We start from the raw sequence: 26595 nt of genomic DNA, 5'->3' as shown, positions 1-26595 counted from the left end.
ACAGAACAAAAATGCCAAGAAGAACATAATGTTCACATGGTCAACATATATATCAAAAAGAAACAAACAAAAACAAGTACGAAGAAATAACAGACAAATTTAGCTTCTTGGTAAAGTGGTACCATTTCAGTAAAAGCACGCAGAATTAGCACTGAACTCTACCTCGCAGACATGCTATTTAAATCTGCAGTATTTAAATGCCATTTGCAATTTTATTTTCCACATACTGTGTCATTCATCTTCTGCAAATTCCTTTTTGGTATCTGACAAAATATTGAGTTATGTATTTACCAGCAGATGTATTTTAAAGAATGAAATTCTCATCTGGTTTTGGCAGATGCTACAATAGATTCAAGAGGCAGTATTCAATCCATTGTACTTAATGCCTCCAAAGTTGCTATGAGATATTCAGTCAGTCGTATCCCTGGCTTTCAACAAGTATCTCTAACTCTCCAGTTATTCTAGAAGTATTTCTCACAGAGTAATAATATATTATTACAATGCAGTAGGGAAGGTGCTGTTTTTTTCTCCCCTCTTTTTTTTTTTTTTTTTAGATTAGCATCTTTCATCAATTGAACTGATTTTATAACCTTTTGTAACCTTACTTCCAAAGCAAGTTTCACCTTCATTAGGAATAAATGAAAAGTGGAAGGGGAAAAAAAAATAAATAAAAATCAGAGGGCTTTTAAATAATTCTTTGGAAGCTGCTAAAGAACACCCAAGCCACACTTCAGGATCGTAGAGAGAAGCCTGATTAAAGATTCTAGTTTTTCAACTGTTGTACTACTTTGACAAATTATGTCACAGTCACTTATACATCACAGAGCCACAAATCAATGAAATTGGCTCTGGTGCTCACTAATCCTAGATGGAAATGAAAAAATAAAGCATAAGACACAGTGTATCCAAGATGAGGAAGAGCTCTTCAGACAGAAAGAAATAGAGCTTGAAAAGGGAAAAAAAGGATAAGCAGTGCTCGCTGGGGACAATGGAAATTAATGAGTGAACATCCTCAGGGAAACAACTTCCTCCCCCCTTGCAGCTAGGAGTAATTTGCAAATTTATAAGCCACTCTGACCTGATGAACCACATCAGTTTTCTGTGTACTGACAGCCTTTCCTGCTACGGCTTTCAAATCAAGTGTTTCCCATCATGGATTTTCAAAGCCACCCACTCAAGAGAAAAAATTACACCAGAAACTTCATATAGAATCAAATATTAAGAAGCTTAAGAACAAAGCACATTCCATTTTGTTCTTCCTCACCTTTCAGAAGCCACTCCTTCCCGTGGAAAAGGATAACAGCCTTCCAGGCAACAAGGTAATTCAACAAGTATTACAGCAATTGTGCTTGGAATCTTCTCCCATTATGTAGACCCTGTTCTCTGTTATTTCTGGACAAGTCATTCACTGCTGAACCCATGAACGTCACCAATCTAATGATACCCTCCATGGGCTACAACCACATTAAGCAGTCCTCACAGTGGACAAAACTGCCATTTCTTATCAGGGGCTCTTCTCTGAGGTGTTTCTGCTGAAAAACTGGCCCAGGGCTACGTAATCTTGGATTCTAAACTCAAGAATACGTGGGATTATATTGGTCAGCTGGGAAGTCAGGGTGACTGAGCAATTGGAAAATGTAGCATGTTGCTATTTACTTGCAAGTCAATGCCAACTGGGACACGAGAAGCATTTATAAACCATCATGTGTGACAAAGCATACCCCATATTGGTTAAAAGAAAGAAGATCAAAAGTGTTTTTTTCATTCCCAAAGAAGTATCTTAGGTCTTTATAGCTTTATGGGCTACATTTACACTGAACTCCTAGTACATCTAGATGGCTAACAACCTTAGCAGTACACAGGCTGAAGGAGGAGGAGGGAAGCATACAGCTTCTCCGTGCCTCTGACAGTATCTCCAGATAAAGAAGAATAGGAAATAACTAACAGCAACCACTGCATGAGAAGCAGCTCTTTTCATGTTAGAAACTAACGTCCGTATAGAACCTGACAAACAAGATCATTTTATTCTCTTATAAATATTAATAATTTCATGAAAACCTCCATGCATTAATTATACCATATTCAGATTGAAAGGATGATTGTTTCTAGTCATCCCCTTCATTTTTTAATTGAGAAATATCACAACTAGACAGCCATGTAATATACACAACTTCACATAAGTATGGTGAGAAAATAAACTGAGGAATAGCCTGACACATTGTGCTGCCCAGACAACACCCAACCTTCATGGTGTTTTAAGTTCACCGTACTTACAAGGAGTAATGTTCTCGGAGTATTAACTGTTATCAGGGTGTGTGTTATTTGATTCAAAAGAGCAAAAAATTATTTTTTATTCCAGACTGCACCCTTTTCAGATTTCACTGCCAGATACAAAGTGTTGATTTAGGCATCAACAGCTGAAATAGTTTTGCAGTAATAGCTCTTAGGCGTAATTCATAAAAGGTAAGAGACTCTTAATAATACCTTTAAAAAGCAGAAGGATGATCCCCATGGAAACCAGAGTTTGTAATCCAAAACAAATCAATTTGACATGCAGCCATCCCAAAAAAAAAAAAAAAAAAAAGAAATATTGCTCTTTGCCAAATCAGAGAGCCCAGTCCATTAGCTGGGTATGAAAATCATCTCACATAATTAACATTCATCAGCACATAACTGAACCAAAACAAAGTCCACAACCCAACAAAACCCTCCTTCTCACAGCTTGTTCTCCTCTGTATGCCAATTTTCCCCTCCATCTACAGTGGGGTTCACAGGATCCACACATCCTTCCCATCACAGAGCCTCCTGAAGACCCTACTCACATTCAATGCAACATCACAGGAAAGGAGCTGGCAGCACTCTGTTAAAAGAAAAAAAAAAAAAAGAAAAAAGAAGCCAGCAAGCAACAAAAAAAGCTAGACACAGGGCTTCTGTCATTATAACCTTACCTTAAAAACAAAAGCAATCTATTCAAAGACTCAGTTTCTACCCACACATTTGAAGGGAAAAAGATTTTCTTGTTAAAAGACTAGGATAATTACAATATTAAATTTCAAAAATTTAATTTTTTGAGGTGTTTTGAGATAGGTGTTTTATGCAGAACTTTCTGCTAAAAGATAAGCATCACTCAAAAGGTAATTCCTTGGAAACATTCCTGGCAATCCAAGGTAAGCAGATATCAAATACCTTTCTTATGTCACATGTATGTTGCCTGCATACTTGTCCCATTGCAAACAGGGATGTTCCAGAATACATGTTGGCATTCACAGCATGAAGAAGTGCATTATTTTATTGCAAAGAGGTCATGGCTGGCACAGATGTTTGGAGATCATCTGGTCCAAATCCCCTAATCAAGCAAATCCAGATTCTCGTAATTCTTTACAGTTACTGCATACTTGTTTTCAAAAAGATATATACACAGACTGATACAATTACCTTTATACATGGAGGGAAAAAACACACACAAAGAATACTTCCTGAAAAAACATCAAAACTTTTCTCATGTTAGCTTCCTACACTTGAACACATGATACCAAGCTGTTTGTCCTACTTTACATCTGAAGTATTGACTTAAATGTATAACACAAAGAACAAGAAAACTGGATTGAAGATAAACCCAAACAAGTCAAGTTAGGAATCACAGTCAAACCCAGTTCTAGAGGAAAAAGACGCTCACAGAAATAGATTTTATACCATCAATTAACTGGGGCAATTATATAGAAACAACAGAAATTTTGCTTTAAGATTTGGGCTTTATTCTAATTGAAGCCTTTCACTAAACTTGATTAGCGAGCTGCACTGGGGGAGATGTGTCCAAAAGCGCATATACTTCCTGCAAAATAGAACTGCCTAACAGAATAAAAACATTTTTCTGAATACCTGAAGTCCAGCAGTCTCAAAAATCTTAAAATAAATTTATGTTTCAACACCCACTAAAGTCTCTGAAAAAAATAACATAAAACCTTATTTGGCTGTTTGGCTCTGCTTTTTTTTTTTTCCCACTGGCAGCAAATTACTTTTTAGATATCATACACTAAAGACCAAACAAAACCACATTTACTACAATTGCCTTTGTTTGTTGGCTCAACAGTTCATAACTCAAACATTCAGGTCTTAACACGGTACCACAAAAGTAGTCTGCAAAAACGAACTCAGGACTGATGGGAAGATGTAGTAAAGTTAGAAATCGTATCTCAAGAAATTTTAAACTGCTCTTACAGCAAACATTTGAAACATCAAAATGACTGAGGGAACTCATCATTACTACAAATGAATGTGTAACTTCCTAAAATCTTGTCTTGAGTATTTCATAGATTTATTATGTAATAGACACATTCTAAACGAACTACGTTATGCTTAAGATCTTGGACACCCACTATTTCTTTCAGATAAATACACCTAAGGGGAGACAATAAAGCACTACATTGGCAATTGCTCAATTCCTCAAACCCACTGCCACTTATTCCATCTCACATTTTGTACTTCTGTCTCATTAAGCGGACACAATTTCTAGGCAGGGAACAATCATTTTCTGCTTTTCAATAAACTACAATCCTTCAACAACTGCCATGATCATTTAAGCCAATCAAGGAAGTAACCAAACCCACTCATTCTGCTGAAGTACACTTGACCTGACTGAACTCCTCACCTCTGTTTTAAAACAGGTGGCCTCAAAGAACCTGAAACTCCTTGAGCTCCACAGAACAATGAAAGTTCAAAAAATATTGCTTCTGCAACCTCAGGACTTAGACTGTTCCCACATCAGGGAAATATGACAAATGTGTAGCACTGCCTTTGAAACCTAAGCAAGGAAATAAAAAAACTGAAAGAGAACACCCATATTTACTACTCTCATCATAACAAGAATATAAATCTTTTCAAGGTTATTAACTTCTTAAGTCATAGAGCCTAAGGGACTAACTTCTTTTTCATACTGCAAAAGTACAACCAACATTTTTTTAAAGCCAAGGACTTTGTGTGATGCCTACAGCAGACCCCATGATGCAGAGATTAATTATTTTACCTATTCTGAATTCATTTCCTTCTAGTTAGATAGAGGTAAAAATATTTTCTACCTAAAAGGAAATGATTCAGAAGAAGTAAAAACATTGGCCCCTGCACCACCACCAGAGTAAATTATTTGCAGAAGTAGTACTTGATCCACATGTCCTCTGGCAGCCTGGTATGACACCAAGCCTCTCTGCACCTGGCTTTGTCCTAGCTGCCCTCAGAGAGCCAATCCAATGATCTCACTGGAACAGTTTGCGTGCAGGGATGCAAGCGAAGCACGTAATTTTTCTAACTATCTGCCTGGTTTTCATCATCCTTAGTAGAAGAGGAAAAGCTTTTGTCCTTCTATTTTATGAAAAAACTCTGAAAGGGGCCATTCTGAACCTGCATGTCATGAAATAACTTCCCAGGTGAAGTGATGCCAAGTAACACAGCTGTGTATTTAGGCTTTGCCTGACTGCTGTGCTGAAACTAATTGTAAGCAGCAGCATTAACACAGGAACAAGTGCATTTAGGATTTGTTTTTAAACCATCACCTTACCCCCAGACAGCACTTGGTTTGCAGATAGCCTGTAGCCACTTCTGTTGGCAGTCATGCTATGAATGCTTTGCCACATCTCTTCAGATGCTCCTTTATCTGACTTTGCTCTCACACATCTGCAATGCATGTACAGAGATGCTGGCACTGTTGAGATGTGGTCACTAACAGGTGATTTTTCACACCACAGATGCTCTCAGTTCTGCCTCAGCTACAGAGCGAGCTCCAGTCCAGTATCTTCCAGAAGAAGGACATAGCAGACCCTGTCCTATCCAAGAAGCCTGCTAACATTAGATCCAAGAGGATCTTGCTTGTGAAGCTCTGGGAAACTTAAGTCTTACAGAGCAACTCCAGCACTTGACCTGTGCTGTAAGCTGCTGTAACATCCATAGCAGCAGGAACCACATCTTTATATCTTCCTCCCCAGACCCCGCAACCTGACATGCTGCATGTGACTTATTTCCTCCTCCCCTCACCCTCACATCTGTACAAAACATGACCAGACCAGAATACAACAGATGATGTCCAGCAGCATCCTACTTATGCTAAATAATTTTTTCTGTACTCAATACTTCTTCAGCTTTTCACCCAAGATATTTAAGACAAAACTGTAAAACAAATTAGTTTTTGTGTCATAATGTAGTACAGTGGCTATCTGAAATTCATATTTTCTAATAGCATACACATAACTGGGTAATTTGGCTAAATTGCTGGTTGGTTGGTCTTTCTTGGCTTACTTATCACAAAAAAAAAAAAGCATAGATATACACAATTTAAAATGAATGATACTTAACAGCAGAGCAAAATTTTAAAAGCCTGCAGTAATTACTGGTAGTTGGAAGTCGGACTTTATATTATCATTGGTAATTGAGGCTATCTTGCACTCTAAAAAGGAAGAAATATTCCCATATAATAGAACCAATTTCAGCTCCTAGGTAGCTGAAATTATAGTTTGTAGCTGAAAGACACCTTAGTAACGGCTATTTAATGGAGTAGAAATTATTTTGTCCTACCACACAGTCTTGGGAGTTTTTTTTTTTTTTTTCTTCTACAACCCGAAAATATCTGAGGTCATTTCTGCACCAGTTTGACTATACTTGCCACTCTCTGAAGCACTGAGTTAACAGAAGCAGAATTGTATTCTTTATACATCTCAGCCATGCAGCCATTCATCAAGTCAGCAGCTGGGCATATTTGCTCCTGATTCTTTATATACAAATGTTGTCAGACAAATTAACATACAAGGCCTGTGGCATTAATGTTATATTCAGAAACATGCACTTCTTCCTTTCCCCTCCATGGGTGATTGCAATTAGTAGCAGTCTCTGCTCTCCCCAGTCGTGTGAGGGGATTCAGAAGAAAGAAGATGGAAGATGATGGAAGAGCTGAGGACTCCAACACACATTTCTGAAAGACTAAGTTACAAACAGGAGAAAATCAGTCTGACCCTAAATCAAACACTACCAAAAAATTCACATGGACTTCCTCTATCTGGCTACCACAGCAAAGTATTGCACTGAAAAAATACCAATCTAGAGAGACCTTGGCCTTCCAAAGGGAAGAGATGTGTTCCCACAGAATAGCTTGGGAAAGGTAAGGTGCTTCACTGTGAAGATCACTGATGTTTCTGGCGTTACCAAAAGCAAGACGTTGGCTTTTAGGTTTTGTTTTCCTAAAAACTTATAAAGTCCTGAAATAAAATTTGTGATTCTGTTGATCAAAGGTTTCACTTACAAAAACAATTCTCATGTGGGACTCTCTCCACAATGACTCTTCATTTTTCTATATTCCCCCAATCGCAACAGAACTTTGCTATAAGATACACGTAGCAACTGCTCTCCAGACGTCTTCTTTCAAAGAATTCTCTTTTCCTTGCTCAAAATCATCCCAGTAGAGACATTAGGAACATTCAATGTCACGTATTGTTTGGAAAATCACTGGACTTAATGACAAAGCTCATTAAAAAAACAACATGCTAGTCACTGTATCATTGTCCTCTGCTTTCTAAATACTCAACTCACTTATCATTACAAAACAAAGTATATATTACTTATGTTCCAGTAAATGCCTTTCATATATATATATATTTTTAAGAAGATTATAATTTCACTTCTTCTCTTTTGCTTTGCAAAAAAAAAAATAAATAAATAAATCTTCAAAATGATTGGGAATGCTTACAGGATGCGTTTGTGTAATTACTCCTCTTTTGTACTGAATCATCCACTGTCAGCTAACAAAAATGTTTCAGATTTCTGTTTCTACCACATGGAAACAAACAAACAGAACATAAAAACAACTCAGCAATTTCTCTCGACTTCTACAGACAGGTAGCAACAGAAATAGATGCCAAAAATCAACATTCAAATTTCAGATCTTCTGCAAAGGAACAAAAAAGTGTCCACTTACAGACAAAAATCTTTCAGTAACAGTAACATGATTAGTTCTAGTAACTTAAAAAAGGAACATACACAGATTTTATACTGTTCCAAGTAAATTGGAAGACAAAATGAAGTTGGCCCATTTCAGTTGTCCCTGGAAAACTCCTATTGCAAATCTGAAAGGTCTTCTAAGAGCACAGGGAAAGAAAAAGTCCTTTTTAATTTATCCGCAGATGTTTGACATACTTCAAGTAGTGACTTATATACAAGAAAAATGTGTGGAATCCTTTCCTGAGCCATACAGGAGAGATTTGAGACATTTGCAGCAAAAATACTGATCAGTCTGAATGGAAAATGGGTGAAATAACTGCGAATGTGAAAGCAGCTGCAAGAATTCCCAAAATGATGAAATGAAGGAGGGGAAGTCACCTAGTCCAGGAATTACAGGGGCTGAAGCAACCAGGCTGAGGCAGAGGACACTCCTGTAAAAACTGCTGACTTCCAAATAGTTTAAAAGACTTACGCAAACAAAGGTCCAGAGGAGAGCCAAAGAGATGATCAGGGGGACTGGAGCACCTCCCCTACAAAGACAGGATGAGGGAGCTGGGCTCGTTCAGCCTGGAGAAAAGAAGGCTGCAGGGTGACCTCATTGCAGCCTTTCAATACCTAAAGGGAGTCTACAAACAGGAGGGGAATCAGCTCTTTGAAAGGGTTGATGACTGCAGGACAAGGGGAAATGGTTTTAAGTTGGGGGAGGAAAGATTTAGGTTGGATGTCAGGGGGAAATTCTTTACAGAGGGAGTGGTGAGGAGCTGGAACAGGCTGCCCAGAGTGGTTGTGGATGCCCCATCCCTGGAGGTGTTCAAGGCCAGATTGGATGGGGCCCTGGGCAGCCTGGTCTAGTATTAAATGGGGAGGTCGGTGGCCCTGCCTGTGGCAGGGGGGTTGGATAGTCATGATCCTTGAGGTCCCTTCCAACCCTGGCCATTCTGTGATTATACAACACCAATCCCAAAACACAGGAATGCACTGAAGTTTGTTCATGATTCACTGATAGGGATTGAATGAAGAAAGACAAGTGTAAGTGACACTGAACTTCTCACACACTGCTCTAGGATACAGATACACTTGTCCCACATCCAGCTCAGCCAAGAGGAGTTCACCCATAAGAGGAATCCAGGCTACGCTTACAAAGCATTCTAAAACAAAAATTGATTTTGTTTTAGAGAACCCCACTATTACGTGACAAGGGTGAGGGTTTTGTTTGTTTATGACCTCAACGCCATATTTTATAAAAGTCATTTTGTTTGCTTTTCACCTCAGGAGCCTTCATAAGGAGCCTTACCTTGCTTATATCCATAGGCCACAATGCTAACAACAAATCCAGGCAAACCAAACCAGTACTGCATCTTCTCTAAGTCTTTAGTCCATCTGACTTGTTGCAAATGAAAAACTAAGCTCTTTCTTATTCAATTGTTTTAGCTACCTTCCCAAAGAAACATCCAAAAGCTATCAAGAGATAAATCTTATTTTTTTTTTTCTTTTAACCACAGTATTATCTTGATGCAGACAAAATTGTAATTCCTTCTAAGCACAACTACGTGGGTTAGTTTACAAAGATTATTTGAATTTTTATATGGGTTTTATTCCTCTGATTACATTCAGCAATGACTATAGAAACAAGTTAATAATGTTTCTGTTAATAATAATAATTAGTAATGCATTTACAGTGCAAAATCATTCCACGGCTAATAAAACATTTGTATTGTTTGGATTTGAAACGCATCTGAGTTGTTTTTATTTAAATAAGAAGCTGGACATAAAACTATTGTTGGGGACAAGCAAATCTCATCAAATATATTAAATGAATGGGGGAAAAAAAATAGGCAAACAGTGCAGCATGTGGTGCACGCTTACTTAACAAAAAAAGCACCGACAAGTATGTCATCCAAGTGCCATTCAAGTCCCCAAAGCAAACCACTGCTGTAAGTGCACTAAGAATAAGCAAGGAAAGCACTTCAAATGCAAACTAATGAATATGTACACAAGTTATTTTCTTACATCAATTCAATCTGGATAGGGCATTGTATTAAAAAGGCAAATTAATGAAAAGGAGTTAGCAATTTTCCTTTTCCAAGAGACAATGTAAGAAGCCATTCAGGTGTTAAGGTGCCTATGCAAGCTTAAGTAATGCTTAATGGAGAGGCAATCAAACAGCAGCATAGAGGTTACCTCTGATTTTCCAGTGAGAGATCACAGATTGGTACTGCATTAAATAGTTTTGCTCCCAGATTCATACTGAGGAAATCCACATTAGAATCACTCTATAAGTTTTGCAGAGAAGTTAAGCATAAGCAAGCACAGGGCTTTACCAGAGTGCTGGTTGATTTAGACTACTAGTACAAACACAGGTGGACAAAAATAGAACTCATCTGCCCTGTGCAGAACTAAACCTGATGGGGGGTAAGAGCTGCAGAAAGTCCCTATTTGCCAGATTAACCTGCCAGAAACATCTAAAAACAATTTTCAAGAGAGAAAAGAAATTCAAAGACACTTTCATTCAATCTCAAAATTCTGAACTAGTGTCAGAACAGAGAAAAGTACAGGAGAACTCATAACTACGTCAATTTCATTGTTTATGTACACAGCAGAAAAAATAGTGCCCTGTGTTCCAAGATATCTTAAATAAGGATGTCTCTGTTTTCACAAATTAGCATAAAGATTTCTTCCTTCAAATTGTTAAAATGATGTTATTTTCTTAAAAAATAAAAATTTATAAAAAGAAAACCTAAGAAAAAATTATTATTGACAAATTGCAAAACTCCACTGCTCTCCTAGAAAAATATTCAAAACAGAGAACTGTACAAAACCCCTCTATCCTGTCCTGCCAATCCCCTAGCACCTATGGAGAAATCCAGGAAAGCTCCATATCCATGATACATTTGGATCTAAAACTGTAAGATTACCACAGATCATGATGCTGCTTTAAAAACTTTAGTTTTCCCTACATATGAGAGGTTCCTTCAGGAGATGTCTCTTCTCTAAAAACATACTACAAGATGAATTCAAAAGCAAAAGCAGCTTGAAATTAAAACAGCAGATGTTCTAGATTGAAAGGAAGAAAAAACAAAACCACAGCATTTTACTGTGAGTTTCCACTTGCCTCTAGAACCCATTCAATGTAATTTGAAAAATCAGCACTATAGTGACAAGAACAAAATAGTTCCATAAGAACTCACTAAGACATTAAATTCTCACTCATTCTACCCCCACTTGAGGAAGTAGCTCAGTTCCAGAGGCACCAGCACAGCCTGCACACTGAGGAGTTACAGGAGAGTGCCTGTAACTTAAGTGAAGCACAATGTACACTTCCCTGACTCCTACAGATTTATTTTAGTGATGATTACTCCTTTTGAGGTTCATGCTTCAAAGTGTCTCAGCAACAAATAAAACAAAAACTTCTAGTATTTGAAAGATGGAGAGGTTAATTTACCATTTCAAGCTTTACTGGTAAAATGTGCTAATGGAAAGATGTACTCATATCTACCATAGTTAGAGAGATACTTCATAAAGCATCTGGAGCATACACAACTGCAAAAAACATCTGCCATGTCTCACTAAAATATTAATGGCAGCCACGTAGCTGTAGCTTACGTGCTTTCAAAGCACTGCAGACAACGCATACTCCATCATTTTTATGGTCCATTACAAGCATCAGTGGAGGGTATTACTCTCTCGAGGCTCTATAGAACTTGAAAATGATAATCTGCAAAGAAAATGGAAATTAAAAACATATTTTAGACTGTCCAGCACTAAAAGAATTGTGGAATGACCCAAAGGACTATTCCCACTTCTTGGAAATGAGCAGACTTAATTGGGGAGCATTTGTGTCACTGTCGATGCCAGGCTGCCTAACTTAGGAATTAGCTGTAACATATTTGATTGATCTGTGTGGGGTTTTATCACTTTCAACCCTTTGGGTAATTCTGTCTGTGAGCCAGGGCCTCAACCCCACTGCCACAGACTCCCCTCTTGCCGCCACTTCACTCCTCCCATCCCCTCAGCACCATCAGCACCCCAGTGCTGCTCTTCGCGGCCTACCAGGAACCAGAAGGCATCACCCGTTTCAAAATGCTATTTCCTTCAAACACCCCACTTAGCACACACTGATAATACAATTACTAGACTCACACAACTTTGAGAAATACATTAAAAATACAACTCAGCGCAACTGACACTAAAATTATTCCCTTTAATGTTTGTTAATATATTAATGATAGGTAACTTTCTATCAACGTTATGTGTTGCTGGAAAACAGAACAAATGTTGAAGAAGAAAAACAAGCATCCTCCTCTTTACCCATGTAAATATTCTCAGGGTTATTTTTTGCTTGCAAGAATTCCTTGTCACATTTAAATATGATGTATTATGAAGAGTTTTCATGCTTCCTCAGTTATAACAGATATTAATGGGTAGCTCTCTTTCCCCCCTCCCCCAATGTAAGCTCTTTCCGTCAAGTGTTATGTCTGCAAACATTATTAATTTACCAATTATTTTTTGTTCTTACTTTTACACCATCTAGGCCATTTGTTTATTTTATTTATAATTTTTCACACATTTTTAATACATGTAAGTGTTTTAATATATTTTACAGAATTGTCTTGGAATTAGTCTACAGGTGCTTCATAGCTTTTCAGAGGATGACGCAGAAAAAAGGAAATCTCAATTTACTGTTTCAGGATAACAAAAAAACACATCTACATAAAGTAGCAATGAGGCAAAAATAGTACTGGAAAGAAGTAGCTTTCATTAAACCAACTGCAAAGTTGGGGAGGGAAAGAAAGAGCAGCTTTCCGGCAAAAGACAGCCCTGCCTGGTGCTGATAGCTGTTTGGTCCTCTTTTCTCTATTATTATATACAAGAGCTTTTTTTTAAAAACAAAACAAAACAGGTTTGCAGAACCCCAGCATATTTCTCACTGGAACGCAAGTAAACAAAATGAAAAATACAGTGGAATTTACGGCAGATGTGAAAAACAAATAATCTTTCAAGTTTGTGATACTACTGATTCTGTTACTGAGTCAGATGCTGCATTAATATTGTATTGTGTGCACAGTTCACTTCTTGTTTTGATGGAATAATGGTACTTAGCTATTTCCACAGGCAGTTTCTAAAACATTTACATAAAAACGTCTACTAAAAATTTAAAATTCAATTCTCTACTAGCCTCCATAAAACATCACACAGGCAGAGGGAAAGCTCCAAGGTAACAGCAATTTGCTTGGTACCAGCAGCAAGATTGTCTGGAGTCCTCTATTTTGCTTTTTGTGCTCAAAATTGATCTACATTTTTTAGATTTGTAGCAAAAAAAATTACATTAAATAAAAATAGGGGAGCATATGACTTATCTATCAAGGAAATCTCTCATTTATTTATTTAATAAAGAACCCTAGAAGGGCAGGCCAACATTTCTTACTGAGGAACCTTCTGGACACCCCAAAATTGATTAATTAACAAAAGGAAACTACCAAAGTTTGCTCTTTGGTTTTAAACTCATGGTTACAACTTCTATGTGCCATTTCTATTCTATTTTGAAACCACTTTGCTCTGGTCTTATAAATCCCTCACAAAAATCTCCCCAGGAAGAAACTAGGGCAACAAATATTCATTGGTAGGAAGGGTCAACCTCTACTGCCCTACCATCGACATCTATCTCTGACATCGTGAGCCAGCTTAACAAAATAGGAAGCATTACTTTCAAAGCAGCCCTTGTATATGGCACTTTCTAGTGTGTTTCTTGGGTGAGTATTGCTGCAGTGCAGGTCCCTAATTTAATACTCCCTGTTGACTGCTAACTCACTGCTAGCATATGTGACTGTTATTACATGCTCCTCCTGCAGTAGTTACAAGACTGAAAAGATAACTCTCACAAAATATCTGATCACACCCAGAAGGCTCAGCAATAGAACACAGTCAAAAGGTTAAAGGAAAAAGATGATGAGGGAAAATTCTCCAGTCTGATGACTTCCTTCTCCACAGATCAAACGCATTTTCTGCTACCCACTTCCATAACTATAACCAGATTTCAGTCTTTATTCCATTTCTTCACAGACCTTGCAAATGCCAGAAGAAAAAAAAAAAAAAAAAAGAGTGGTATTTTTTTTAATGCACACTCCTGAGATGGTCTCAGTTCGCAATCAGTCTTTTGGGAACCCCTGAGTAGCAGCGAATTGTATAAGAGAATCCCCAAGTTATGGCAGAATTATTCCACACAGCGAGTATCTGATTGATCAGAATAACTCAAGGCACTCAACAGCCACCAGGGATTTTCTAATTAAGACTCTTCCAACATAGCGAATCATTTTGCAAATCAAGAGTTATTTTAAAAATAGCTTAATTGAAGCATAGCATTGTGATGTTTTTTGTTTATTTTAAATAAGCTTATGAAAATTTGATTCTCAGAGCTTCCGAAGGTACAGCTTGGCCACTAAGGTGAGAGATGAGAAACAGGAGTACAAAGATTAGATCACAGGGCTTACCAGGTAGCCATATTACTTTGGAAAGACCCTAATTTTGCAAGAGCAGATAGTGGTTCTGCGGACATCAAACAAATCTATTAGAGCCCTCAAATAACAAGTACTAACTGAATTTTCCCTTCCAGAAGAAATAAGACCTAGATTTGCCAAGAAAATAAGACATCTCTGAATCTATGTGGTATCTGATCATTTTTATTGACACTGGCTTAAATGCATAAAAAGAAATTATTCATGGGATCCATAGCTGACTGCAGACATAGCTTTCAATGTTAGAGAAAAACAACTGAGAGAAAACGGGAATAGGAAAAACTCTCCCCTACGGGCAGTGGAAGAGGAAGCAATGGTGTCTCAGAACAAATGTCCTCACCTTAAAGTCCCTGGTACGTCAAGGTGGTGCTGCTGAAGAAGATGAGGCTGATGACAATTCCCATCATATTTTTCCTTAGCAAAAACAGTACTTTTCATTAAAATCCTCTCAAACCTCCTGTCCACCACTTACAACATGTTAAGGCTGCATGGAGCACACAGGATCAGTTGTGAGAGCTGAACACTCACTGTTTGCTAAGCTTTATGCACAAATATGATTAAGAGATGCCTACTAGATATTTAAACAGCCATTATGTACTTTTGTATTCACTAAGTCTTTGTTTTTCTCCCCAGTGCTAAAGTTCACAAAACAAGAAAGTAGGGGCCATCTTCCCACCGATGGCAATCGCTTCACAGGTCAACCTGCACTATCAGCCTTGGGGTTTGCAAGTGGGAGGCCGGAAAAACAGTGCAGAAATAAGCAACTTGAGAACACGAGAAAAGTACTAAGGGCAGCATAGGTGAAAGGAACAGAACTGGAAAGGCCAAAATTGCAAACAGAAGGCCACAATTACAAAGGCAATATGCCTTCCTAAGCTTGGGAAAATGGGCAATCAGATGGGCACAAAAAAATCGCAGCACACAATGGCAATATGCTTGTCTCCAGGGTGTGCCAGCTGAGATCAAGTGGCACACTGACACAGAACAGCTATACTCCATCACCAGGTGCAAGACCGTTTGCACACTACCTTCACCTCATTCTGAAAAGAGGTGCTGACACTGAATAAGTTAAGAGTGATCACTTAAAACAGATTTACATAAACAAGTGCAAGTTGCTTGCAATGGTAACCTGTTTTCAAATGGTAATATATAAATTAACTAGTATATTGTCTGAATAAGGGGAGAAACCAAGAGCTTGCTCTTAGAACGCATATTAGATACACGATCTCAACTATTACTCGGCTAAGCATGGCTTCATGTTCAGCCTGTTTTACCAGCCACGCAAATTGGCTAATGGCAGTGACTACACTGAAAAATAGGATTTTGTAGCTGAGAATTTGCCCTAACAATGTTATTGTGTTCCTAGTATCTGTTGCAGTTTCCATGGAAATAAATAGGAAGCACTACTTTTGAAGCAACCTACGTATCACTTCATCAGTGATACTAGGACACTTACAAAACTGTACGATGCAAAATGCTACCATCTTGGGTAGCTCTTTATACGGCATTACATGAATAAAAGACTACTTACAAGTGACACATATAAATACTAGGGACTCTAAAGCTCTATTTGCCATTTCTGTACATTTCCACATGTAACTTCTTTTTAGGCACTACCACAAAGAAATGTCTTTGACCTCATAATTTGCATTATTAGCTACAAAGCAATCAACTTATGACAGCTAGATTAGGGACAGTAAATATAAAGCATTCTGAGATAGCTGCTTACTCAAATGTGTCCACATTATGCTCTCACACATTACTGGAGAAACAGAATCTAAACTGTAGCTCAGCATTTTTTTCAGCTCCTTTAGAACCTGAAATGCAATTTACTTTCATAAATTACTGAAATAATCACAGCAGGTCTCCAGGGGCTGGTTCCACATGCAGCACTGGTCTTTGCTAATTGCATGGGTGCTTTAGTATCTCTTTTACACAGATTCCTCTTTTTTGCTGACCACAGAGGAGGTGGGAGGAGGAAAGGATACCTTTGCTATGTTTACATAACTCCTTTGCAGTCAGAAGATTCGTAGTATTACAACAAATTATTTCTTTTTTTTCAAATTAATTTGCAGGCAAGATCTTAGCCAAGTCTTGAATACTACAAGCATGAATACTACTGAACAGTTTGGGATAAAAATATGGGATAACACTTATAAATGAAGTAAAAGAACATTCTGTAATACACTCTTGAGATCTGCAGCTTTTTCTGTACATAATACAGTAATTCCAGCCTGTACAGGACGTTCCTTACAATGTTCCTTTTTCCTATTAACATATCAGCGTTTGGGTGAAGTGGGCAGAATAACGGCAGTGTCTTTTAAAATATGTGCTCCTAAAAGGAACGTGGGCATGCAAAAGAAGCGTAAGTGGCAACAACCCATTATAATTTTCTGATTACTGTCAATTATACAGACAAAGTACTGGCCACATGTGTCGCATCCCAGACTTAACCTTCACGAGAGGCAGTAATGCATCTGCAAAAACCAGGCTGCACCTAAACGAAACCCATCAAGCTGAAAATTGTAGGAGAGTATTCATATTAAAAACTGGGGAAAGCCAGAAGGCAAAAGAAACTCCTGATTCACAGTGATACAGTTTCAAAGGGGTTGTACCTCTGAAAAGGCAAACCAGGCTACCTTCTCCTGCTCTAGATACTTCTTAAAAATACAGATATTAAATGCAAAACAAAACAACAACAACAACAAAATCCTAGCTCCCTATTTTTCTACTTTTTCCAGTTAATTCAGGCAGTAGCACTAGAAAATTTTCAGTCCTCTTAGGACTTTCTTGTTTGTTCTACAGGATCAGAGAAATTATCTCGTTATGCCTTCAGCAATACAGATACACAACAAAAATAGAGCCTGCTGGAATCCAAATGTGAGCCAAGTGACAAAAGATGCATAGAGACAAATACAAGCAATGACAGGAGAAGCAAGATTGCTTCATATTCTTCCTTTTGAAGAAATTGTTGAGTTCGTGAATGGAATTGCTTTGGAATAAGTCAGGGGTCATAGAGTAGAAAAAAATAGACAAAATCCAGAGCTTCTATTCCCTCAAAATTAGTTTTTTCCCCCCCAACACATTTGGCAAAATACAAAGGCTGCATTTGTTAGGAAGTACAGACTATTCACAATAGAGAATGTAAATTGCAGTGATGAATACTACAAGTGACAAAACACTTAAAACAGCAGCAAGGCTCAGCAGTCTCCCTCAATGACAGCAAAGGACTATGAGCAGATAGTAAAACAACAAAAAGCATTCCCTGCCACCGCCATTTCAGCTTAACTTCTGCTTCTGTTAATACTGTAACTGCCATCTGCACTGCCTGGCTGATCTAATACCTTGTTATGAGAGGTTATATGTTCCTTTCCAGACTCTTTTCCAATTCTGAATATTCTCTTCATTGCAATATTTTTATGAAATCTGGCTGGTTCCAGGGCACAATTTCTTGATTCTGCTTCCAGCTACTAAATCCAAATCAAAGATGTTAAAAACGTAACAGCACTAATAGGAAAGAAAGAAACTGTACTGCTAAAGAGATAGCATTTGATCAGCAATGAGGTGGAAAGGGGTACAACACAATAATTGTTTCTCTGGTATTTCTGCTATTTACAAACATACCAGCTGGTTCTTGTCCACTCTCTCAACATTTTAAGAACTCCTTCCTTGTCTCATACTGAGATAGTTAAGTGAAGGAAAGTTAACACAGAATTCCCAAGTCTCTGCACATGCAGATCAACTGCTAACTCAGTCAAGGTCTAAATCACATACCTCAAAATGCAGCCATTTACAAATTCTGTGATGGGGGATGGGGGGAAAGTACAGCAGGAAAGCAAAACATTATTTTGATCATTAAATTAAATCCTTAAATACATAAGGGATGCATATAGAAACAGTTTTGTCTTACCCACAAAACACTTCACATTGATAGGCCCACTAGTACACATACAATTTACTGTGTAATCTCAGAACCTCTTCTATAAGGAAACAGAATGTAAAGAAAAAGTTTTTTATAATAAGCACATTGAAGCAGTAAGCAGGTTGCCCAGAGAGATGGTGGATGCCCCTGCCCTGGAGACATCCAAAGTCAGGCTGGACCAAGCTCTAAGCAAACCGGTCTAGCTGTAGCTGTCGCTGTTCACAACAGGGGAGGTGGGTGAGATGATGTTTAAAAGATTCCTTCCAACTCAAATAAATTATTATCTTCAGATAATCAAAGAAGTGCAGTCTGTAGCTTACATTAGATAAGATACAAGCTCATCTCCAAGAACACAGAAGAGGACAGAAGCACAACCACAGCAGAGGAGACCCTGCCCGACCCTTCCCAGGCTGTGCTGGGGAGACTCTCGGGATCTCCTTTCAGACTGAGGCTGAAGGCCCTGGGGTGAGAGGGTCACTCTGGGATACTGTGAATGGGCACTGTGGGAGCATGCAACACCTGTGGGGGGTTGGTAAGCACCAAAAGCGGAGAGACAGTTCAGGTTACTTTGAGGAAGAATAAGTGAGCGCAGATCAATTCCCACATATGGGGCTGCTAAGAGAAGGCAATAAGAGCCACTTATAAATTGTAATCTGGTCGGCACGCTTGCTTCTCTGGCCGTGCTCTGCACCTGATCAGTACAATCCGTCCATTTGAGGAAACGTAACTCACAGTGAAAACAAAGACATGAAAAAGATCAATAGCAATAATTTCCACCCTGAACAGTTGGTTTAACATCCTGAACATGTGTCATGCATAAAGACTGCCTAACCTGCAGCACACACAAGGAACACTCCAGCAGACAGCATCACCAGGGCACTGGGCACTTGCAGTTACAAACCACCACATCTGGCAGATTTCCAGACAATGCAAACAGATGCTCTTCCCGCCCTGCTTCCAAAACTTGGTGCTGCTCCTAGGAGGCCTTGGCCAAAGCCAGAGGCAGTACGGCCATCTCCATGGCAACAGACCCACAGCCATGCACACAAACCCCTCTTTGTTGACCCCAAAATTCAATTTTTCTCCAATAAAGAACTGCTCTGCAGTACACCTGACAACACACAAAAAGCACAAGTACAATATTCCATGCAGACTCTACCAAGGATGCAAGCTGAATCAGACTTACTGCTGCAGGGCCCATAATACCTGAGGCTTGGAACCACTCAGGAAAACACGGAGGAAAATTACTGCTGCAATATTACAATACTGAAAGATGTTATTATTATGTAATTATTATTACATGCAAATATTGCAACTAGTGTGATGCTTCTTATTAGATTTGCTTTTTGAACTCTTTTTACTGCACCTAACTTAAGCTATTCCATCTGTCCTACAACAAAGTAGATGTGCGCTATGTGGTTTAGAAGGTTTCAGCCAAAAACAATTCCAGCTTTTCTCGGTCACTGTGGCAGAATCAAAACATTACATTCCTTATTCCTGAGCTTTCAGTGTACTTTATGCCCACCCCTTCTCCCCCCACCCCCACAGACAATTACATCCATTTTGGAAACAGGAATATAATTTTCTGTTCTGGAGCTACTGCAGACACCTCCCTCACTTTAAAAATTTACTCCATCTCAGCCTTAACCTTGTAGCTGCAGTATTCTTTACTGCAAGATTCCCTTCTTTGCTCTTTACAGAAGAGGCTTGTGGAAACCTCACAGATACAACTGTTTATTTGTTATGCTAGCATGCATTTACCAAAACAAACACATCACCTGGACTGCCAGTTAATTTAGGGTTGTACACAAAAAAGGATTAATGTCTTTACAAACTAGGTGCCATAAAAATCCCATTTTAATTTGCTTTGCACAAATGTCAAGGCAAACAGATAAAAATCAGCTTTGAGGGTAGAGAGACCCTGAAGTCAAACAGCTGCTGGGAAATCCTCAGTAAGAAGGACAAGCCCAAAGCCTCTGAGAGCTCCTTCTGAACACAGTAGCCAGCAGGGGTTCACTTCTCACTTGGAAGTCTGATACTTGTTTCAAAACACATCATCTTCTCTCCAAGGCTACCTCTCTGAGCATGTAGAGGAGACAAGGAGGTAAGTAATCCACAGCCTTCCAAAAAGTGCCCTGACCACCAAAGCTCACGTTGTATTGGTGCATCCTCAAGATTTCTTTCTATACTATACTGATTTCTTTTGGTACAATACACATTCAGGAAGACAAAAGAGCAAGTAACAAAGAATCTTCCCAAACTTCCATTGGCACTATAGAAATCTCTTCCTCATTTTGGTAGCCATCTAGCAGCATCTCGTTTTTGTTGTTTTTTTTTTTCCCCATCTGAATTTTTTTTTTTTTAAGAAAATATGTAAACAGGCAAACTGTGGAAAAAAATCTGCATTAAGAGACATAGAGCCCAAATCCTCACAGTTACCATTCCCAATCATCCTTTCCCTTTTCGCAGAAATATCAGAAGATGCTGCTGTCCACTGCATTTTACCCAACAGTTTCCAGCCCTCTCAACCTAAACTCACTACTCATGCTGCCTGCAAGTACCCTCTGGGGATCCTCTTCATTTCCAAGATCCTCTCCCAACACCTGCACTCAGCCATGGCCACATCCATCAACCTTTCCCCACCAGAGCTTAGAAGCAATACTCCCTCTTCCTTCTGTTGAAGGTCTGGTTTCTTGGCTAAATAATTAGTGCCTGCAGACTGATTATCTCTAATAGAAAGAGATACATTTGCTTTATTGTGTAATATTGCTCTACTCCTATGATCACAATAAATTTCATCTCAAGAATCCTCTTTGATAAAATGGAAGCTATTACAAACTGTATTGGCTTTGGAAAGGAGTCCTACATCACCTCAAGCCTTTAAAAGAGAGGGGGAAAGAGAGAGAAAAGAAAAGGATATTTGATTTGTCATTCAACATTTGTTACCTATTTAAAAGTCATTGTCCACATGTATTCTTCTTTCAAACTAAAGACAGCCACAGGGGTAAAAGCAGTAACTCCATATTCTCCTAAAAAATACTAATTTTTCAGTTATCATCTTCAAATACTCTCTTTTCGTAAGCTGTTTACTCACTTTTGAATAGCAGCCAAGAATAAATTAGAGCTTCTTGTTGCTTTCTTTTCATACTGAAAGAGGATGACACAGGCTAAGCAATTATTTGAATTTTAGAAATATAAATTTCTGATTAAAAATATTGTTAAACATAGAAATTAAATAAGAAATCTATAAGTTTTTTGCTCCACCCCTCTGATTTCAGACAAAGATCTGAAGCCTCTATTTCTTCTGAAGGCAAGCGGCCTTGAGTGACACCACCTCCATTTGTGATTCCCTTTGCAGGCTGTTTGGGTTACTGAAACATATCTCAGTACTATTTGTAGTCTTACCATGCTGTAGTCAATCCTCACAACACAGTACGTATACTTAAACTGCCTGAGATATGCACACTCCAGCTTCCGCCCCCTAAAAAAAAAATGAAATTATAGCACAAGCTTTATCTCACTACATGGTCCTCAAGATGAGAGAACAATTGAGGAACTCTAGAATGCAGCCAGCTTACACACACCTCAGACAGGGAACAACAGAAAACAAAAACCAAACAATACTTTCCCAGGGCAAAATAACAGAACTGCAGGCCAGAACGCCTCTCAAATGGCGGAAATTTCCTTACCTTAGGGTCCTCTTATTTGCAGCATCAGCACAGGCACCTCAGGAGAACTCCCTGTCCCTGGACCCACGTGCACAGCAGATGCACCTACCAACCTACCAGGCACTACAGGCAAAGTGACAGGTCTCACCTTCCTGAGCTGTTGGCCTCTGCCAGACAACTCATAGTCTTACCTGCGATAGGATACAACAGAACATGGTCCCTTTCTGTAAGCTCCTGAACTTACCTGGCTTCTCAGTGCGATCTGTGAAGACAAGCCCCATTCATCCACAGCACAGCTATGTGGAAGTCAGCACAGTGAGAGCTCTGTCTGTAACAGTCAGTGCCCTGCATGTCAGTAACGGTGATCACAAGTCATATCAGAGCTGGAGACAGACTGTTCTCCAGCAAGATGAACTAACTTCCCATGGACATAGGAACACTACAAATTCTCCCTCTCTGCCACTGAAACTGTCTTGTCAGTCCTCTTTGAAATAAATCCCTACAAGATCACTAACCTCCTTTTTAGCTTAGAAATATAAGAGCCCAATCAGAACTTCACTCCTAGTCAAAGAGTAGTAAGTGTAGAAATTCCAGAGAAAAAAAATTGTGCTTTTATTATCAATTTGTATCACTGACATTAATCTGATATTGCAGCAGTAGGCGGCAGTAGAACATCATGAAGTGGACAATGAGCAAAAAAGTTCAAAAAACCCAGAGACAGAGTAACTTAGAGGATTTGCTCCAGTTCTGTTCAGAGCTGGTAGCTTAAAGGCCAGGAAGTACCATTAGTATGAGTGCTGCCATTACCAACCTTGAAGCTGCAAAGGAAAATAGCATCAACAAAGCTTTCTAGTCCCTCACAGGCTTTATTTACCAAATGCACGAGTTGAGATATAAGTCCATCAGCACGTGCAAAGTATTTTAAGTATTTTCACTTCCTCCCAGAAATTCACCAATTCATATGCCCAGCCAGGGCAGAAGGGGCTTGCAAGTATTGAAGCTATTGTAAATCTTTCCTTTATACAAGTAAGCTGAGATGCCAGTCAGGAACTACAAACTGACTAAATTCCTCTATCCACTCTATCAAAATCTCCCACTTGAAATCTCATAACACATAGTACCAGTGACAACTATGAAATTCCCCTCAAAGATGCGCAGAACTATAGAAACCAGTAGTATTATTATTGCTACCGGAGAAGAACATTTTGATTACCCTGTCCTTTACAGACACCATGAAATACCCACCATAGCACCATCTTCTCACAAACACAAGCAAAACTAACAGGAATTCCTCCTACTGTTAGAAGTCTCCCTACAAGTCTCACAGAAATGCCTCCAACAAAAAAAAAAATAACAAAACCGTGTATCTCGCTCGTGACAGTCAATAGACAGTCACATATTTCTGCAGGGCAACATCCCAAATTAAAATTCACAATCTCAACTTCAGTTCTCTCTTCTTGTAGGACCTGAACCCCTCTGAGCTTCAGACTGATGCTCATTTCAGTATTCATCACCAATGCTGAAGCATATACATTTGCTCCCTTTCATGCTGGAAGCAAAAATAATCTTTTCCTTTCGAAGGGGCCATGCAATTTTATCCATTACCAACGCAGCATAGGCTCACACTGAGAATGTGTAATGCACAAGCCCAAATCACACATCCTCCCTATAATAATGAGAGTGCCCCTCACCTCATACTTAGCAGAAGGAGAAAACATGGCTCCTCTTGAAGGATTTCCTCTGCCAGGAGGAGTTTGAGACTCACTGGAAAAAAAATGTTGCTATTCTGTACGTAGCTCAACAGACTTTTCAGAGGCAGAAAAGAGTCAGAGACACCATGATTTCCTCTCTGGCTTTGCTCTAAGACAAGCTTTGGGAAGCTACTGATCAGCATCATCAGCCTCGCTGCAGCTGATCTGCAGATAAGCCGCTTATAACAGGCTCAAATCAGAGTCTGTCTCTCAAAAGCAAACTGCAGGAGTGCCGAACCCTTGACTTACAGTCAGTCTGGTGAAATTTAGGTATTTGGCTGGTTTGGTTTACTTTTCTTCGTTTTATTATGAAGCCTCCAAGCCACTGATGGCTTAATTACATCAGTGTCTATGAGGATCCACTGTCATGGAAGTAGGTCCGGACATACGATCTAAATAGACATCCTTAAGGCTCAAAGCCCAAAAGACAGAGAATAAGAACTGAAAAATAGGCTTTTCTTGTCCAGTTCTGTAGTGTTTAGGACACTGCTGACACCACTGGGGACAGGCTTGCTACCCTTACCTACTGTTTGCTGGCTGTCATTTTGTGCCGGGCACTAACCAACATGCTGCAACAAAATCATTTTTACACACGACCTACACACAAACTGGAGAGGAAAAAACAAAACCAAACCAACCAAGAACCACAATTACCCCCTCTGGATAAGAGGAATAAGTGAGGTCAAACCACTCTGCAATTGGCAGCAATAACCAGTACATCTTTCACTGAGCAAACCCAGAGCTCAGCAGTGTTCCAAGACAATGCTCATTGTAGTTTTAGAAAGAAAGCAGTTAGGTGATACGAAATACTATCAAGAGGAAATAAGTAGTAGAATGTATTACTGCAACCACATAAATTGATTTTAGCGCTACTCAAAACCAGACAAAACCAAAACACTGACAACAAGAGGCCACGGCCATCAGCAAAGACCTACTGACATTGCCCAGGAGAAAACCGAGGGCACTGGTACCTACTCCCAATGCCCTCAACAGCTGCAGCCTTCCTCACTGCTTTCCCAAGCAGTGCTAACCTGACTAACCAAATGGCACACCACAACTTCGTTCGGCAGGAAAATCACACCTGTTCCTAACAGCAAACTAATCACCTTGTAGAAACGTGAAGTAGCATGTGCACCCATCTGCACGCCTTCATGAAGTTACACAGAACAAAGCAGTAGTTTACTACCACATATCAGAAGCGCACGATTCCATACTGGAAGAGAACAGGCAGGTAAAACAGCACGTAGCTACACTTGCTTACAGCGCGAAGTGCTTCCGAAGGATTCGTGTGAGATCCGCAGCACACAAGTGCTGAATCACCATAGTATAAAGCAGATGCTCAGTAAAACTTTGGTAAAGCACTCCACATGCATTCCTATAAGAACCGGTCCCATTACAGTTGGGAATAAAGGTATAACCGACGCATTTTCTCCCGCATTTATTCTGATAGGAAAGTAACACACAAAACGCTCAGGTTTCCACTCGTGACAAGCACCTCGTCTTTCAGAGCGATCACTGGCACACACGGGAAACCCACCAGCCATCTCAAGCCGCAGACCTGCGGACGGCAGCTGCCCGCACTCACCCAGCAGGGAGCCCACGAAGATGACGAGCTGCGCGGCGGTGGCGAAGTGTCGGTATCCTGGCTCCCCACCGCGCTCCGCGCCGCCCCAGGGCCCGGCCGCGCTGCCGTTGCCGCCGCCCCAGGCCATCTGCGCGGTGGTCCCGTTCCTCGCCCCAAGGGCGACGGCGCGAAACGGGGCGGGCTCGCTGCCGTTCAGCGGAGCTCGACTCGCGCCGTGCCCCATGGCGAGGCGTCCGCCCCCCGCACCCGCCGAGCCGTTCAGCGAGCGAGCGGAGCGAGGGGGCGAAAACGCGGCGCTGCGGAGGGAGCCCCGGCTCTACCCCTCGGAGCCACCGTCACCGCGTTTCTGCGGCCCGGGAAGCAGGCTCGGCTTTTCGCGCTCCTGCCCTGCGAGTCGCTACGGCCAAAAAAGAGAAGGGGGTCCCGCCGCGCCATCCGCCGTCCCATGCTTCTCGCCTCGCGCTGTCCGGTGCCTCTCAGCGGGGAGCGCGGACGGGGACGGTCTCTACGGCGGCTCCCCCCCAGCCCCGCCCGCTCACCACGCGCGGCGGCCGTCCGCGAAAGTTACGGGAGCCAGCGCCCGGCTCCAGAGCGCTCCGCTCAGCCCCCGCGGCGGCGCCGTTCCGCAGCCCCGAGCGACGCGGCGCGGCTCTCCGCCCGCCTTCATTCTGCCCGCGCTTTCGACGGCGGGCGCGGCCCCGCGCGGCACGCGGTCGCCCCCACCCCGCGCCTGAAGCGCTGCTCCCGCCGTTCGCAGGGAAAGCGATTTGTTTGAGAGCTCCGAGGCGAGGACCGCGCGAGCCGCTAAAGAACGAACGCAGCCCCGCACCAAACGCAGCCCGCATCAACACCTCGCCAGCGGCGGGCGGCAGCCGGCGGCCGAGATCCCGCCTTCGCCGTGACGTGGCGCTGCGGAGCAGCCGGAGCTGCCATGTTGGGGGCAGCGCGGCGGACGGCGGCGGCTGCCGCCGGCGCCTCACGTGACGCGTTGGGCGCCGTGCGCTGCGTTCGACACGGGGTTCCCACAGAAAAATAAACCGGAGTGCTGCCGCTGAACGGCTGTGCGGGCATTGCCGGCCGGGAACAAGATGTAGCGGAATAGACCTGAATCAGGTCTTGTTTGGTACTGAGGTCGCGATGCAGCTGCAGACGCAGCGGTTGAGTCGCAATCCCAACCGGT

The 26595-nt window shown here is 40.7% G+C and overlaps 1 protein-coding gene across 4 annotated transcripts in view; it reads right to left on the bottom strand.

The window, feature by feature from the left end:
* The window catches only part of GPR176 (G protein-coupled receptor 176), a 31773-nt gene extending 6099 nt beyond the window's left edge, over positions 1 to 25674 (bottom strand). The window contains exon 1 of one of the 4 annotated variants that reach the window (XM_085225033.1): positions 25416 to 25674. In XM_085225033.1, the coding sequence (XP_085081159.1) occupies positions 25416 to 25638 (223 nt within the window). In that variant the 5' untranslated portion in view covers positions 25639 to 25674. Of the gene's footprint in view, positions 1 to 17833; positions 18091 to 21357; positions 21522 to 21816; positions 25203 to 25415 lie in introns of those variants that run through there. The other 3 variants (XM_085225035.1, XM_085225037.1, XM_085225034.1) reach the window with 3 other exon arrangements.
* Between the last annotated feature and the right edge of the window lie 921 nt (positions 25675 to 26595).

The sequence above is a fragment of the Meleagris gallopavo genome, chromosome 5 (genome assembly GCF_905368555.1).
Source record: "Meleagris gallopavo chromosome 5, MGAL_WU_HG_1.1, whole genome shotgun sequence".
Taxonomy (NCBI): Eukaryota; Metazoa; Chordata; class Aves; order Galliformes; family Phasianidae; genus Meleagris; species Meleagris gallopavo.
This window is presented reverse-complemented; position numbering and strand designations above follow the sequence as displayed.